At 42.1% G+C, this 18,592-nt stretch overlaps 1 protein-coding gene across 1 annotated transcript in view; it reads left to right on the top strand.

The window, feature by feature from the left end:
- The window catches only part of capn1 (calpain 1), a 45,528-nt gene that overhangs the window by 5,588 nt on the left and 21,348 nt on the right, over window positions 1–18,592 (top strand). Inside the window, exons 3-4 of the mRNA XM_049567774.1 lie at window positions 4,332–4,401; window positions 7,904–8,022. Of these exons, the coding sequence (XP_049423731.1) occupies window positions 4,332–4,401; window positions 7,904–8,022 (189 nt within the window). The remainder of the gene's footprint in view (window positions 1–4,331; window positions 4,402–7,903; window positions 8,023–18,592) is intronic.

Raw genomic sequence — 18,592 nt, forward strand, 5'->3', positions numbered from 1 at the left:
ACAGTTGACGATGATATTTGGTTGGATTTTAAAGTTAAAGTTAGTGTCCACACAACGTGACGTTCTAACAGTGTTGGACATTTAAAATATTGTCAACCCGATTTCCATTCCAACCAATATTTAAAGTGTGTCCGTCGCAAGGGTCCAATTTGTGATATCATATTGACATCCAGTTCCAGCTTGGCTGCCACTGAGCATCCTGGTAGAGTTAAGATCCACAGCATCACTGAAATAGTACAGTGTAGTGATGGAAGTGGTGGTGACTTCACTCCTTGAAAAACATGTTTGTGAACCATGATTGTTGTGGGTTGCTCTGGACCACAACAGCCCCGGCTTCTTAGGAGCCTCATAAAGGCCAAGGCTTCTGAAAGCGGTCCCCAGGCTCACCTTGTACACTAAACCATGATTGGTGGAATATGAAAGGGCACTCCTTAGACCCAACTGGAACCAAAAGAGTGCAGTGGTCTCATTCACAGTTGGTCCTTTCTTGTCTTTGGATAAAAACAAATATCTGTAACAGAGGGTAGGTAGTCAATGTGATCCGCCATCTTGCTACTACTGTTTACTTCCCTTGTGCATTGCTTAGTGTCCTCCATTGATTAAACATCTTAAACATCTGGTTCTGCCCAAAACTGGTGGAAACATGGGCTGGATCGTTAAGGTTCCAAGAGTTCTGAAAATAACCGGTTCAAGAACCAGAAGTCATTTGGTGGAAAAGGGGTATCAGAAGGTGGATTGGTTCTGGATAGAACCCCCAGATACCCCTTTTCCACCTAATTAGCTCTGGTTCTTGAACTGGTGCCATTCAGGAGTCTTGGAACCTTGGTGCTATTGAGCGAACCAGTCCGTGTCTTCCCCAGTTTTGATCAGAACCATTGTAATCAAGGATGCAGAGGGTAAACAGAGGGCATTGCACAGTACACACCGGAAGTAAACAGCAGTAGCAAGATGGTGGATCATGCTGATTACAGATAGCCGTTTTGTTTATGTTTGGAACAACTATTAAAGAGACCACTACAAGCTCTTTTTTCCCCACATGATTTCTCACCTAACATCTCTTTTGCTGCCTTCTTAATCCTCTCTTTCCAACCAGTAGAATATGACCCGCCCACTGATGTCATCACGGTTCAAACTTCAGGGTCAAGGAACACCTCCTATTTTGGGGTTTCAGCAGGCTCTGGTTCAGAACCAATTTAATTTGGTTGAAATGGTCAAAATGGTTTAAAATGAGGTCCAGGAACTGAAACGGTCCCTGGTCTATGTTGGTGGAAAAGAGGTAAGAGAGGGTTCTGGGTCTACAACATAGAAAGGTTTTCTGTAGAACCTGTCACAGAGGGTTCTGGGTGAAACCTTTCACAGATGGTATAACACGCTAAAAGGGGTCCATGTGGAACCTTCACTAAAGGTCCTACCAGGAACCTAAAAGGGTTCTCCTATGGGGACAAACTGATGGACCCTCTATGGTTTCAGTTAGGAACCTTTATTTCTAAGATTGCGTTCTGTGTTAGCTTTTTTTATTACCTGCTATAAAATTATATTTATCTCCCAAACAGCCTTGAACTTCATCTGCTGCTTGGCAACTAAACTTTCATAAGGAGTGATTGTGGGATATCATTTAAACGTTCCCACAGCACCAGACAGGAGTTTGCAAGTGTCTCAGAGAGGTTTATCTCTCCTCTTCCTGCTTTTTTTCTGTCCATGTATCTCTTAAACCTCCAATCCTTTATCACCTGTCTCTGTGGTTCTTCCTCTCCCACTCTCTCATCAGTGCTTCCTACATTATGAATACCTCACGGTGTTCCCTGTGGCCAAATATGACACTGGAGAACAAAGTGGAAGTGTCTTTATTGGGTGTTATCACGGCAACCTTGAAGACAGCACACTCATTACTGTTGAGTTCACACATACCGTGACAGGTCACTGCTGTCAGTCCCGTAATAGAGCAGTCGTGATCTTAAAAGCTCTGAAGGTCGTGATCATAAGCGTGACTGCAGCCTGTTAGCTCCTCCTGCAGCTTCGATTTGAGTTTGTGAGAGTTGCAGTGGGCTTGTGTGCAGACCACACTGTGTCCTGTTGTGTGTCCTGTCGGCTGTAAGGCTTCCCGGGGTCTCGTTTCTCCAAAAAGTCTCATGTTTTATAATGCATGTGTCTTGCCTGCAACACAGGATCTGTAATATTTACGCCGCATAAGAGGGTTCATTGTGTTCGCATTTCCCCAAAAATCTGTGCTCTGAAAAAGAGAATTTATGCCTCTGTGTGTGTGTGTGTGTGTGTGTGTGTCACACGGTAACTGTTTCTGTGAATTCAAGCATGTGCCTGATGGTGTGTGTCTGTGCAGCTGTGTGTTTGTGGGGCAGGAGGATAAATGGAATATTTCTTTTTATAGCTTCATGCGGGGTTTCTCACGCTCAACATGCTGAGTCGAAGATGGTTTACAGAGCAGGGAAATACTTGGGAACAAGACGTGGACAAGAAACATTAGAATGCAACATTGTTTTCCTGAAATGTTAATTTCGTGATGTCTGCTGGTCCTCAAATAGTCTGGTGTTAATTTTAGCCGGGCATTTTTAAAGGAGCAGCTTCACGTTTGGAGAAATATACTTGATATTCAATTTACATCACTTTAAAAACATAGTGAATAAGAGAATTATTTTGAGCATTTTAAATTAAATTTACTTATAGCTTGTGTATGCAACATAGAGCATTAATAAAGCAGCAAACCTATTTGCTCTGTAAAGATATAGCAGTGTAATTGTGTCTTGAGGAGAGAATGATGTCACGCTACGTGTGCGTGTGTTGTAATCTGAACTTCTTTATGGTTTGTGGTAGCCGGTTCCTGCTAGCTCATTGTCACCGCTTTGCATTGTGCTCATACGGTCATGCGGTAAATGATATTGGAATGGCGTTGTCACAGTAGCTTAGTGCCCACCCTCTACTTCTCGGGTAAAACTGTTTGCTCTGTCAGCACTGTTGCTGTTGTTTAGTGCTGTTTATGGAGTTAGCACGGTTAGCAGCTAGCTGTGGGTTATCCGCCTCCATGTTGAGAACTGTTTCCAGACAACTAATGTGCTCTGAATTTTGCATAGACACACTTTAAATATTAGATTATCAAAAATGTCGCCATTTAATTATGTTAGTCGACTGATAGATTTACTTTTTACTTGTTTGCTAAGATTGATATCAGTTTTTTTTTCAGAACACAGACACTTTTGAGTCCTTTGAGCTTAGCGCAAACACTAAAATAAGTTCAAGCAGCTAGCCTAGCTAACTCAAAAGTTAAAAAATACCCCTTTAAACAACTTTAAAGCTTGTATAGTCAGCAGCTAACTAAAGCAAAAGGAATTGTGGTATTAGGAGCTATTTCTTGACTAAAAATTGTAGCATCTGAGACGTTTGTTGTGGGGTGGCCAGATTTGTGTGCTAGCTTCAACCAGAAGCAAAACCAAATTGACCAGCTTTTGGGGATATGAATATCATCCCTATGTTTCCTGCTTACCACTCAAAAAGGTTCTGTGTTTCCCGCTTGGTTGAGCGGTACAGTATTGACTGCTAAATTCAAAATGTTTTGTTTTCACATTTTTAACCACATATTTTGAATTAAATGAAACAGCTTTTGCACGTGGGCTTGGCTAGCTGTGTTACCTTTGTTGTCCAAAACACATAGGGCTGCAACTAAGGCCGTGATCACACAGAAATGAGACGCTACAGACGCGGACGCTTCAAAGACGCTTGAAACGCTGGAAGCGCTTATGCAATGCGCGCTAGCTACTGGCGTCTGATGCTAAAAAAGTTGAAAATATTTTAACAACGCGCGTCTAAAAAGACGCTTGAACGCTGGGCAGACGCGCCGTATCATAGGAAAACAATGGTTTTGCTGACGTCGCATTTCTGGCATTTCATCTCGGTGTGATCGCTCCCTAACCTAATTTTCATTATCAGTTAATATGTTGATTATTTTCTCATATATAATCAATTAGTAATTTGGTCTATAAATGTCAGAAAATGATGAAAAATGTTTCAAAGCCCAAGATAACGTCCTCAAGTGTCTTGCTTTGTCCATAACTACAAGATATTAAGTTTACTACTAAAAAGAGGAGCAAAGAAACCAGAAAAAAAAAATCACGTTTACAGAGCTTAAATTTTTTTTTAGCATTCTGAATTGTTGAAATCTGTCCACACCATGTATGGTGTGCTTTCTCTGGATAAGACCCTTTGCACTACTCAATACTGTCAGCATGAGAGAGACAGCAAATGTAACATGCTGATATAATAGGTATCCAAAAGCAAGCATTGCAATAACTTGTTTGTTTGTGTGTGTTTACACTCGACAGGAGTTCTGCAAGCGTCCCGAGTTCATCGTAGATGGAGCGACTCGCACTGACATCTGTCAGGGGGCTCTGGGTAAGTCCATCCGGCAGAGATCCCATCTGTTTCACTCTTACTACTGCATGATTCAGCAATTAGAGGAGAGAAAAAGCTTAGATTTAATCTGGTAGAATGTCAAAGTGAGAAATGCCGGCAGATGCCAAAATAAACAGGTGATTGACTGGAGGTTTGCCAGGTTGAAATCCCAAGTGTAACTGTGTAGACATTTAACATTGTCAGGGACATTTTGATATGTCAGACTAGACAAAGCTCTGGTGTAAATAATTATATTAAAGAGGGTTGAATTTGCGGTCCTGTTTGTAGACACTGGATACACTAAATTGAATCCACTGTTAATGTTTTAAATGACACCTGCGCAGCTAAACTACAAACTGATTTAACTGTATATCTTAAAGGAATAGTTTAAAATTTTGGAAAACACGCTTTGCTTTTTTTTGTTGAGCTAGATGAGTAGATTAATACCACTCATGTCAAGAAGCCAAGAGAAGATTTAGCAGACTGAAAGCAAGGGGAAACAGATATCCAGTTCACCAGCACCTCTGATTTACATGTTATATCTCATTTGTTTCATTTATACAAAAACCAAACTGTACAAACAAATTTTTTTTTTGGCTCTGAGCTTATATGGCTTGACATACTCACAGTGATGATAAGAATCCAGAAGGTCACTTTGCCCGACCAGGAAATAGTCTCTCACCTAATCTGCTGATATAAAATAAGCGTCTTGATCAAAATATTAAACCAAACTTTTCCTTTAGTTAAAAAACATGTTATCAGAATGCCACAGAAATATATGAACAGGTTAGGGTGAGTTTAGGAGAACAAAAAAATATGAAGTGATACTTTGATGTGAAGGTGAGACAAGTTTGGTATCAAATAAGCACTTGTTGAGCAAAATAAGAGCCCCTGCAACCTTTAAGGCAGTTGCCTATAAACAGAATGAGAAATTAAAGCCATTGAACATTGCACTACAGTAAAGGTTGAGGACTTGGAAGAGACAGGTTTTAAAAAGAAAGCATTTCTAAGCCCTGTTGCCGGAAGAAAATTTTAGCATTGTATGTTTGTGCAAATCATTGAGTCACTGCTGCCTTTCCAGCGGCGATTGTATCCCTGAATGTGGGTGTTTTTCAGTGAGTCAAACGCTGTATTTCAAGCAGATACAGAAACTGGGTGTTTTTTAGTGGGCCATCGCTGCATTTCCAGTGGCGAACTGCGGGGTTCTTCAGGGAGCTGTTGTTTCATTTCCAGCTGTGATTGTGCCACCAAATGTGGGTGTTTTTTGGCGAATCTTAGCTGCATTTCCAGTGGGTATTGTGCCACTTAACGGTGGTGTTTTTTAGCCGTCCGTCACTGTATTTCCAGCGGCAATTATGCCACTGAACTTGGGTGTTTTTCAGGGAGCTGTTGTTTCATTTCCAGCAATGATTGTGCCAACAAAGGTGGGTGTTTTGTAATGAATCATTGCTCTATTTCCAGCAGGTATTGTGCCACTGAATGTTGGCGCCTGTTAGTAAGCTGTCACTGCATTTCCAGCAGCTATTGTGCCACTGAACTTTGGTGTTTTTTAGTAAGCTGTCACTGCATTTCCAGCAGCTATTGTGCTACTGAACTTTGGTGTTTTTTAGTAAGCTGTTGCTGCATTTCCAGTGACAATTTTGCTACTGAAAATTGGTGTTTTTTGCAACTCATCGCTGCGTTTCCAGTGTCAGTTGCTCCACCGAACTTGAGTGTTTTTTAGTGAGCTGTTGCCGCATTTCCAGCTGTGCCACTGAATTTAGTGCCACCTGCATTTCCAGCAGCTATTTTAGTGAACTTTGGTGTTTTTAGGGAAGCTGTTGCTGCATTTCCAGCTGTGACTGTGCCAAAGGTGGGTGTTTTTTAGTGAATTGTGGCTGCATTTCCAGCAGTGTTTGCACCACTGAACTTGGGTGTTTTTTTAGCAAGCTGTTGCTGCATTTCCAGTGACAATTGTGCAACAGAAAATGGGTATTTATAGCAGTTCATTGCTGCGTTTCCAGTGTCGATTAATCCACCATATTAGAGGGTTGTTTGAGCTGTTGCTGCATTTCTAGCATTTTGTGCACCAACTGTGGGTGTGTTTTTAAATGGTCCTAACTGACCTCAGTGTGTAAAAATGGTTGAATTTCCTTTAAATATTGAATATCATGATAATTTTAGCTAAGATGGCTGAATTTGAATGTTTCTACAGAAACATTATTTCTACCATTTGCCGGTTCCCATTACATAAATGTCCTAAATCCTCTCTCTGTGTGTAGATAAGATTGAGCTCTATAGTCAACACGTCTGGTAACAAAATCAGCGGCCAAAGTCAACAGAGCAAACTAAACGAGGATAAGAGTGCCAGATGGAGATTGACATCCTGAAGGAGCGAGAGACGGAGGGCAGTTAACAGTCAGGTCGGAATAACCAGTGACATTTTATTGCCTGAGACGTTTCCCGCTCGACACAGAGCTGCATCTATTATTCAGGCTTTGTTTCTCTGCCTCACATCTGTAAACAAGGCCACCCTCCCTCTGTTAGCGTAGCTCTGGCAGCGGTGGAAGCGACTTCCCCCATCGCTGAATGCAATTCTTTACCCACCCTCCCCCCTCACAGCTCCCAGAGGAGCTGAGCTGAATTGCAAAACAATAACCCCCCAAAAATGATGAGCCAGGAAACATGATGCTTCACTTTGTTTTACAGGCAAAAGGCAACATGACTGAGTCTTTATCTGTACGCTATCTGTGTCGGCAGCTATCAGGGGCTGTTTATGGATTATGTGATTGATAAAGTAAAAGTAAAACAGCCTTACTTTATAAATACTGTAATCATTAACTAGCATGAAGAGATGAAACATTAGCAACAGTGAAGGAGAAAGTATCAAGAAAAGTCGTGACCTTTAGTATTAACATAAAGGCATCAGATTAGACCAATCAAAATGCTCAGCTACTCCCAGATAACACAACAAACATCACTGTTTTTGTTTGTGATCAGATTACCACAGATCACATACCACAGCCTGCGTGCATAAAAAGCAATATGGTAAAAACTACGTCAGTCATGGTGTTCCTGTCCTCCAACCGAGACCCTTTTGCAACATCATAACAGAAACAAAGTGTGATTCCTAAAAACAACGTCGGTGACTTATTGTGGAGCCGTGGTAGTTTCAGCCCCTTTCTGTAAGTCCAATGGAACAAGTGCCTCTCCCATTTCCCAGAGGGCAAAGCTTGTTCAAACATAGTCCCATGCTCTTGTCTTTGCTGAGCTGTAAATGGGAAAATTCCAGTTTCACGAGTGTCTTCCCACTAAGCCTCCGAGTCTTTACCTCAGTGAATGAGTGAATTATGGAAAATAGTTAGGAGTCTTTTTTAGATCTCAGCTAATATGGGAATGGATGAAGTCTGTGTTTAACACCTGCTTCACATAAACAACCTGCTGTCATTCTTGTTAACAGTATGGCAGGTTTTGGCACTCAGGGCTGATCCCAGGTAATAAAACTGTGTGTATGTGTCCTCAGGGGACTGCTGGCTGCTGGCAGCCATCGCCTCGCTGACATTAAACGACAACCTCCTCCACAGGGTGGTTCCTCACGGACAGAGCTTCGGACAGGGATATGCCGGCATCTTTCACTTTCAGGTAATGAAATCTTTACTTCCTGCATTTCCAGACGCCCTTCATATGCCTAAGGACACAACAAACACAGCTGACACCTCCACCACAACTCTGCGCCCCACTTTTCAAATGTAGTTCACTGGGACTTCAACTGTTGTTGCTTCTAAGATTCACAGTTAAAGGGTAACGGACCACTTCCTTACTGTTCTCAAACAGCTCGCCATCTTATAATGTTCCTAATGAAGGACTTGAGAACTCATAAGCCCTTTTTAGATTGGCATTGTGCAAATTTGCAAGAAAGACCAATCTGTCTTTTTTCACCATTGGCAGTATAAAAACAAAATCGGGGAGGGCGGAAAATTGCAGCCTACCTACTTTTGTTCATACAGAATGCGCCTTTTTCGGGGCAATGGGGGGGCGTGAGCAAGTAACAAAATGTGTAGCTCAGCGTGTGACGTAAACAGTGACGTGGGAGGGAAGCTGCGTCTGGTCAGACGGCGATTCTCTCGTAAGTCGTCCCGTTCTTCACCGTCCCCGTCATCTGACGGTTAATGGCCTCTTCGTTTGCGAGGACAAGGAGGGCGCGCAATTCCTTGTCTCCCCAGTTGCTCATCTTTACAGTGTCTGTCAGGTTTGTGTTTCCCTCTTGCTACTAGCTGCTCACTAATTCCTGCTATCAGTTGTTTCCTGTTTATTCACCGCCAGTGTAAAAGGGGCTATAGGCTGAGCTCATTTCATTTGCTGTGTTTCTACTCTAACTCCTTCCTGTTGTGTCATTTCCTGTCAGGTGCACCACTGGTTGTGCAAACTGTAAAAGTGAAATCAAGAATAAGAGTTTGTTTCTTTGGTTCAAACTGAAGTGGAAACGTTTAATATGTTGTATTTTTCGATGTAGTTGTGTTTGACTTCACACTGATCAGGCACACTCATTTCAGAATTTTTCTTTGACACACTAACAGCTCCTTTGTTTATCTCTCACTGTGGTTAGATGCATGGTCTGATTTGTGTTTGAAAACTGAGTCACAGGAAGATCCCTGATGCTGTCGGTCGTCAGTGTCTTTCACATTTGTTTTTGGCAGCAGCAGAGAACACAGAGAAGCTTATTGATTAATAGAAATACAGTTGCAGGTATTCATGCTTCAGGCCACCAAACAGCTCTCACTGTGTGTCAAACAGTGCTGAAAGGATAAGTTGATTAATCATTTATATGGCAGACAGTTAGTTCAGTGGCAATAATTTTACTACTCAGTTCATAACTTTAAGTATTTACTTTCGTCTGTGAGGGTGTCTAGCTTCTCTTCATGTCAGTTAAATTTAAACTGAATCATTTTGGGTTTTTAAATGTATTGACGGAATAAGCATTTGCAGGATGACACCTAGACCAGTGGTTCCAAACTGGTGGGTGACTCGGGAATGTGTCGAGTTTGTCAGAAACACACTTTATTTTGAAGTACAGTGAATTTCCGGCACAGAGCTTTTATTTTGAAGTGTGGTTCCCTGACTAACTGACAGCTTGTTAACAGAGACAGCAAACTAGCTCAACGACATGGCCAAACGCAAGTATGACGCTGAATATATTAAACTGTGTGGACCTTAAAGTAATGACTAAGGAGAAATCTGGACCCCATGGCTGGACCAGTTGGGAACCACTGACCTGGATCTAAATCTTAAAGGTCCAGTGTGAAATATTTAGGGGGATTTAGTGGCATCTAGTGGTGAGGATTGCAGATTGCAACCAGCTAAAACTTCTCCCAGTTAGAATTCCTTCATAATCGTTAATCATTACGCACAGAAACCATGCACACTGTTTCTGATGTGTTTTATTGTTCTATTCGTTGTGAAAATTCGCAATACAAGACATAATAAAAAGACAAATTCCCTCCTTTGCCTCTCTCCTCTGGAGTTACCTATCTGGCTGTCACCACTCCTTGTGTCTTTCATTTGGCTGCATGAAAGGCGGAGCTGTCCTCAGTCCGTGTCTCTGTAGTCCACATCCCCCTCCTCTGCATCATCATCCTCCTAGATATTACTATGTGACCTGCTGAAAGTGAACTGAGTTATGAAATGATTCTGTGCACTGCGGTTGTGTCTCGCAACCACATTGGCTTCACTGATTCTTGGTCAAACGTCTCTAAAGGCTTCTGACACAGAAAATCGAACCTGTTCCGAAAACTTTAACGAAGGACGAAAGTTCTGGGGTGTGATTGACACAACGTGAAGTTATATTTATTTGTAGATGTGCGACACTTAGGACGAAAAAACGGACTCACCGTGCAAAGGCCTTAAATCCTACACACTGGACCTTTAACATGTTGAACCAGTGAGTCAGTGAAGAGTTTAACTCGTGTGTCTCTTCCCAGAATTTCCCAGAAAGGAAGAGGAATTTAAACCACAATATTTCTGTCATAATCTGCATATTTACTTGTCAAACCTCACTGAGTCATCCGAGATAACTGACCTCTCAGATCCACACCCAGTCGGCCAGACGATAAACTTAACCTGGGATGATTTGAGTCACTATCAAACTGATTTAAGCGACCAACACCCATTTCTTTATCACAAATACAGTGTTTAGAATCTGTCAGTCACGTCTACCCCTTGACAGTCAAACACTGATGTGTCTAATGTTTCACTTCACCCGCCTGAAGGACCAGTCCTGCTGCTTTGTGACATAAATAAATTTGTTCTTTTTGTTCTGTCTCTATGGAGCGAGCCGACGGCAGACACCCGCACCTTATCAGCTGAACTTTGTACACAAAACCAAATACTCCAAACACACACACATGAACACACACACCCAAAAGCAGGAGGCAAATTTGAGACCATGTGTGCTGCTGCACACTGAACAGCGCATGCATTCAGTCCATTATGAGATAGGGAAATCTTTGCAGCAGTGGTTTATTATTATGCGGAGCTCAATTTGAATGTAGCATATTTGTACAACCAAAATGAGTGCAATAGAAAAGTATCTACACGCTGGAATTAGTACTCTCATAAACTTTTACAGGCAATATTTCTACCCCATGCAGGTCTGCATGAGGACGTAATCCCACTGAGGTTTTGCGGACGTGCACGCAGCAACACTCGCCATAAATCATAGCCTATCCTTGTAGTATTTAAAACTTCCTACCTCACAGGCTTCCCTTCCTCTATTCTTATTTCTTTCAACTTCCTGCATATTAGACTGCAGTTAAGGATATTTTTACTTACTGTTTCTATTCCAGGCAGTGTTATTGTTTTTATGTCGCCCAATATCACGAGCTATTCTGGTTTATTCGTTAGTGACATCAGGAAGTGCCGTGAAAGAGTGTGTCTGTCTGTGTGTCTGTGATTTCATATGCCTCGTTATCTGTGCCTGAGTGTGAGTCCTCTGATCTTAGACAGCCATGTCTCTGGTGCTTTCATTAGCTTGTGTTCATAGCTGGAGGGGGGCTGTGAACCTCTTTGCCAAAATGTGTTGCCAAGCAGCCTCGCATGTTCCTCTCATGTTCTCAGAGTCTGCAAAAAAAAAAAAAAACAGCTGCAGAAATCAGCGAGAGAGGATTTTAAACTGAGCACGCAGGAAATCTGGATTTGAATATTTAATGATTGATATTTTATTCTTAAGTGCAACCTTAAATTTTTCCACCATTTCAACCTGCTTTGTCACGGAGCACTTTGAGCCGAGTCGGCTGCCCGCTTTGATGCAGTGAAGGGTTTTTTGCCAACCAGACTGTCAGCCTGCCAAGTGTTGGGAGAAAGAGAGAGAACAAGGAGGTGAGACAGGCAACAGAGGGAAAGCTCTCACAGATCAAAGACACATCATACATGCACAGGAACTGACATACTATGTACAACAGGCATGGATGGATTACTGAACGGGCTTACTAGGCACCGGCCCAGGGGTCCAAAATGTCAGGGGGATCCCTGAACCTTCACTGCAAATGTCAGATGTCAAATTAACACGTACAGACCAGGAGGAGAATCAAAATGAACACAAAGAGACACAAATCGACGACAAAGCCTCACAAAACACAAGACACAAAACTATCTTAACAAGACACAAAATTCAGTCAATAAGACAAACATCTACAAAAAGACACAAAGGAACCACAAAGGGACAAAAAACAAACACAAGGAAACACAAATTAATACAGAGAAACATAAAAGGATAACAGGGATGCAAAGGAACTGCAAAGAGACACCAAATAACTGGAAAACTGGCAAAACAATCACACAGAGACACAAGATGACTACAATGAGACCCAAAACAACTTCAAGGAGAGACAAAACAATCCCAAGGGGACACAAAACAATTAAAAGGACAAATAAAGCTACCACAAAGCCACACAAAACAACCAAAAAAGACAAAATGATCTCAATGAGATGAAAATGTAACTCAATAAGACATTAACATCTACAAAATAACAAAAAAATACACAAAGAGACATGACTACAAGGAGACACAAAAGGACTACAAAGACATGGAAAGGACTACAAAGAGACACAAAATAACTACAAAACAGGCGAAATAACCACAATTTCTATTTTTGGTACTATATTGTATCTTATTGATTATTTTCAAGGCAATTTTAAATCTTTGTCTTTTTGTTTTATTGAATATTTAGGTGAGATTCATCTCACCTGCACAATCTGTTTTTTGTTGTTGTTGTTGTTTTTAAAACCAATTGTTTTAATAATGTGCAAATAAATAATACGAATACGAAAGAGACAAAAAACACCACAGGGACACACAAAGCATCCAAAAAGACACAAAATTATCTCAGTAAGACAAAAATGTAACTCAATAAGACCCAAACATTTTCTAAAAGACTGAAGAACCACAAAGAGACACAAAACAACAAAAAATGCCTCCAAATAACAACAAGATGACACAAAAGGACTAAAAAAGGACTGTTGACTGTTGCAAAGGAACTGCAAAAAGATACAAAAGAACTACAAAAACAGGCAAAGCAACCACAAAGAGGGACAAAATGACTACAAAGAGACACATAACAACAAAAAAGACATCATAGAGACACGAAACAACCTCAGGGAGACACAAAAGGACTACAAAGAGATGGAAAGGAACTGTAAAGAGACACAAATGACTACAAAAACAGACAAAACAACTACAAAGACACACAAAATGACTACAAAGACACACAAAAGAACCACAAAGAGACACAAAATGACAAAAAATACCTCAAAGAGACACAAAACAACTTTAAGATGACACAAAAGAATGACAAAGTGATGCAAAGGAACTGCAAAAAGACACAAATACATACAAAACAGTCTAAACAACCACAAAGAGACATATAACGACTACAAAGACACACAAGAACCACATGGAGACACAAAACGACTACAAAGAGACACAAAACAACTTTAAGAAGACACAAAAGAACTATAAAGAGCTGCAAAAAGACAAAATATCTACAAAGAAACACAAAACATCTAAAAAAAAAAGACCTCAAAGAGACAAAAAGCAACCTCAAGAGGACCACAAAGAGATGTAAAGGAACTGCAAAGAGACACGAAATAATTACAAAGCAGGGTAAAACAACCACAAAGACAAACAAAATGACTACAAAGAGACACAAAACAACTACAAGGAGACAAAAAGGGACTGCAAAGAGACACAAAACAACTACAAAGACATAAAACACAAGGAGACATAAAATGACAAAAAAGACCATGACGAGACACAAAACAACCTCAAGGAGACATAAAAGGACTACAAAGGGGTGCAAAAGAACTCTAAAGAGAAACAAAGTAATTACAAGGAGACACAAAATGACTACAAAGAGACACCAAACAACCTCAAGGAGACACAAAAAGACTACAAAGAGGTGTAAAGGAACCCAAAAAGACGCAAAGTAACAACAAAAACAGGCAAAGAGAAACAAAAGGACTACACAGAGACAAAATACCACCAGTAAGTCTGTGTGTCTTGCTCCTGTGTGGGAGAGGTGGTGGGGCCCTTTGTATATCGGCGCCCATGGGCACATTGTGTCATCATCCACCCATGGGAACATGCACAAACACACAGACTGACAACCCTGGATCACTGGTATTATGCTAGTCTTACTGCTCAGTCATGGAAGCTATTACACCAGAAATGGGCACACTGACAAATCAGACTGGTTGCTGTCAGCTGCCAACAGATGCACACACACACACACACACACACACACACACACACAGAGACGCAGGTTAAGCTGTAGCATAGTAGGGAAATCCATCCGTCAACCCCTGAAGACAACGAGTGGAGCATCTGTGTCGGTAATTGTCCACTTTTCTGAAGCATCCTTGAGAAATTCAGCTGTGGGGCTGCTGCGCTGACTCATCTGGTATCGAAGGATCGATAAATACCATCGCGCACATGCACACACTAATACACACACACACGCGCGCGCGCGCAGAGCTCCCATTTACTCATGTCTGCTGGGCTGGTGACTCAATTACAGAGAAGTCAGCCAAGGGAAAGCAGAATGTTTGACCCGCTTTTCACTGATTATTTCCAGAGATGCTGTGTACATTTTTATATATAGATGCAGTCGTTCTCCATGTATATATATACTACATGTTCCCTCTGCCAGAATGAGTGGAAATAATACTTCCATTTCCTCTGAAGGCTTGTAAATGCATGCATGTGTTTAACGTACATGCATGAAAGCTAAATGGCTCGTAAATACACACGGCTGCTTTCCATTTAGTGAAGAGATGCCCTACTTCCACCGTCCTCTTTTTCCGTTATGCCTGCATGGGTTTTTGTTTTAGCCTCTCTTCTTAGTGTTTGTATCACTGCCAATAAATGTTGCGCGTGTTTCCATTACTTGCAGTTTCTCATTTTCTTCTCTCTGCCCGAGCATGTTTCCACTTTCTGTTCCCCTTTTGTGTGCTGTTGAGTCTTCTTCCAGGGATTCCCCGTTGTATGACTTTGGATCCTTTAAGCCTCTGGATAAGTTCGCCAGACCTGAATGAGTCATCCCGAAATGTAATTACGAGCGCTGACTGTGGGAATGTTAATTGAAACAGAGCAGGAAAGGAGGGCGTCTGTGCGAAGGAGCGAGGCAGGCAAACAAAAGGAGGGAGAATAAATTATGAACCAGGCAATCTCAGCCATCTCAGTCGGAAACAAACAAAACTTAACTGGGGCAGAATCTTTTATCGTATTCTTATAATAGCTCATATTTCACACAGAGAGTCTGCACTGTTTGTTGAAATGTGTTGAGGAGTTCTCTCGCTAACCGAAATCCGTGCCACAGATGTGGTAAGAGTTCACATCCCTCAGTGACGCAGCGTGTTGCTCCCACATTGCTGCGAGATAAACGCTCAGCCACGGCAGAGTAAAATTAGGAAGTTGTGCGTGCCAGGGGCGAGTGTGTGTGTGTGTGTGTGTGTGTGTGTGTGTCTGCTTTGTGTGGTCTTCAGTCAGCCATGTTGTGACACAGCTCCTCCCAGAGGTAGATTCAGCTCTGCAGAGCATGCAGAATTCATCCATCCATTCGTCTATCTTCCTGCTGTTAACACACATGCTGACATTAAGTGCAATCTGTAAATTCACATACACATGCACACACAGCTGTGGCTTTTATTTGCAACTTCTTTCCCCAACGCTTTCTTTGTTCTACATACCTAATTACTTTGACAAAGAAATATGTCATTCACAGCAGCTGGTTTCTCAGATGACCAAAAGACAGAACTGGAGGTGCCCTCTTGTAATTGTTTTTGATGAGAATGAAGCTTTTTGATTGCGGTTTTTGAGTTGCCTCATGTTTCTCCGCTCTAACAACCTGGTGTTTTGCCGGAGTGCTCTAAACTCCTTGAGTTGAAAAAACTCGAAAACATCATCTCTTTTTTCGTCATATTTTCTCCAAATTGTCCAATCGGAGGATTTGAGAGGCGGGCCTTCTGTGGTAGTCACGACAACTAGTTTACAGTTGGTAAATAATGGAGGAGAAACTGGTAGCGGTTGACGATAGACAGCAGGTTGTCAAACTGCCCCTGAGTCATCCTAAAATATGCCTGGAAATGGCCATCATTGAGGAGAAGCTCCTGGACCAGCTGGTGGTACTCCCTGTGATCCACCCTCTTTTTAGGGTCTCATGTACCCACACAGATCTCTGTTTCCCTGTGCCCAACAAACTATATACTGACAGCCTCTCACCCTCAACCAGAGCTACAGCAAGAACACTCTGTCTGAACATTTTAGGAACTAGCTACTAGTTACTGTAAGATCAATAAAATGAATAAAGGATGGATTGATTACACAGGAAGGTTAGAATAAGGAGGTGAGCCCGTGGTCGCCTGGCAACAATAAAAAGGCGCAGCAAGTGTTTATTTTTTCACTAGTGGCATACACTTTCTGTGTGATCAGGGCCTTATGCCTCACATTGTCTCAACGTGTCCTCATATAACAGTTAAGATGAAATCCTGTGAATTAGCGCCCCACGAATGACATCACGTACTCAACATGAAGTTCCTTACTTAACGTAAAACTAAATAGGTTAGGTTCAGGCAAGTTAAGTTACTTTGGTTAGGTTTACGAAAAGAAACGTGGTGATGACGGGCGGCACGGTGGCGTGGTGGTTAGCACTGTCGCCTCACAGCAAGAGGGTTGCCGGTTCAATCCCGGGCATGGGAGCCCTTCTGTGCGGAGTTTGCATGTTCTCCCCGTGTCAGCGTGGGTTCTCTCCGGGCACTCCGGCTTCCTCCCACAGTCCAAAGACATGCAGATTGGGGACTAGGTTAATTGGTGACTCTAAATTGTCCGTAGGTGTGAATGTGAGCGTGAGTGGTTGTTTGTTTCTATGTGTCAGCCCTGCGATAGTCTGGTGACCTGTCCAGGGTGTACCCCGCCTCTCGCCCGATGTCAGCTGGGATAGGCTCCAGCCCCCCCGCGACCCTCAAGAGGATGAAGCGGTTAGAAGATGAATGAATGAATCTCCAAAGTTTGGGTGCCAAGTTGACACTAAGCTGCAGTACTAAGATGTAAGATTCATCTTGGCTACTCTGGCGTGAACCCTGACTTCGAAAATACATTCAAACCAGATTACATTTGAATTGAGGCATAGCAGTTGCAACCCAGTGCAGGTCATTGTCCAGGAAAGATCATTCACTCTGGAGGATATTTTCAAGTGTCTCAGGTTTTTTGGGTGTCAGAAGTGAAGGTAAAGTGGCCAAAAGGAAGGGGTCATGAAGATGGATTTTAGTCTAGGAGCCGTGTCATGTCCTCAATGTAATTTACACCTTGATGCCAGAACATCGGGGCACAGAGGAAGATGAGACTGAAGGGCACAGGGAGGCTCAGCACAGAGTGGACTCTGTATGCAAGCTTATATGATTGTTCTAAAGCCATCAAGTCCTTTGCTTCAGATGTGATGGGACTGTTCTTTATTTATTAATCTAGGTCTAGGTACGCTGTCTGAAGGGTTACTTATGGGTCCAAAGGTACCACACCGAAAGACTTTTATGAAAAAGGGGCTTAAGAGAGACACAGAGCTGCTCCTCTGTTTAATCTGTATGTTCATTAGTCTACAGTGGTACATCGGTCTGTATTTTTCGCATGCACGTGTGGGAGACAGAGCTGCTCGATTGTGTCAGGTGAGCGTTTGCGAGTTTGTGTGTGAGATGGATCATAGTGCATCACCATTTTTTCTTGGTAGTTGTAGTCTATTGTGAGACATGGAGACCGCGCCTGGATGCGGATGACAGATGTGTTTAAAACGCAGCGACAACACAGACATTTCATATACAAGATGTATATATTACGTGGGCAAAGTAGATTCATTTGTAAGGCCATAGAAATGACTTTACAATGGATTTAGGGCCTATTTGATTCTTTTATACTCATAGTTTTGAGTCCTGTGCTGCAAACCTTTAAACCTCTGTAGTTCCAGTGATGTGTGCAAGACGTACATACAGCCCTGCTATTTATTTTATATAATTTTTCGTTTACATGTTGTGCAGCTGTATATTTTTACACAGTGGGAAAAAAATCCCTGTCTTTGCGTTTTATTTTAATCACAGTCTGTTTTTATAAAACTGCTTGTGACATCTGAAAATGCGGCTTGCAACGGAACATGAAGTCCATTTCGTAGAAGATACCGAGGTATATATTTCTGTCCATATCGCCCAGCCCTACCTCAACCAAAATAAAAAACTTTTACCCCCTTTACAACTGGCATTAACATGCGTTTTCTGTGATTGGATTGCAATCGGATAGCGCTTGACCACATACATTTATACCTGGTATTAATATGCGTCTCTGGTGTCCACATCCAGATCCGTTTGCTATCTGATCATGATCCTACCCGCTGACCTCACATCCTCCTCTACTTCTTCTGCAAACATTTCCAGCAGCAGACTACAACATCATATCCTGTGCGCCGCAATAACAACAACAACAAGATGTTAGCCGCCCGTGAAGTCGCGTTATTGTATGGACACTTTTGTCGGTTTTCTTTTTCTTGGCAGTCGCTACCTGGTGAGGGTTGTTGTTGTTGTTGGTGTCTTCTTCTTCCTTCTTCCTGTGTCCAGCCGGCCCACCTCACTTGCGTATTTCCGCCCACGGAGTTGTTGTGTTGTTGTGTTGTACTCTTGTGTT

The sequence above is a fragment of the Epinephelus fuscoguttatus genome, linkage group LG23, assembly GCF_011397635.1.
Source record: "Epinephelus fuscoguttatus linkage group LG23, E.fuscoguttatus.final_Chr_v1".
Taxonomy (NCBI): domain Eukaryota; kingdom Metazoa; phylum Chordata; class Actinopteri; order Perciformes; family Serranidae; genus Epinephelus; species Epinephelus fuscoguttatus.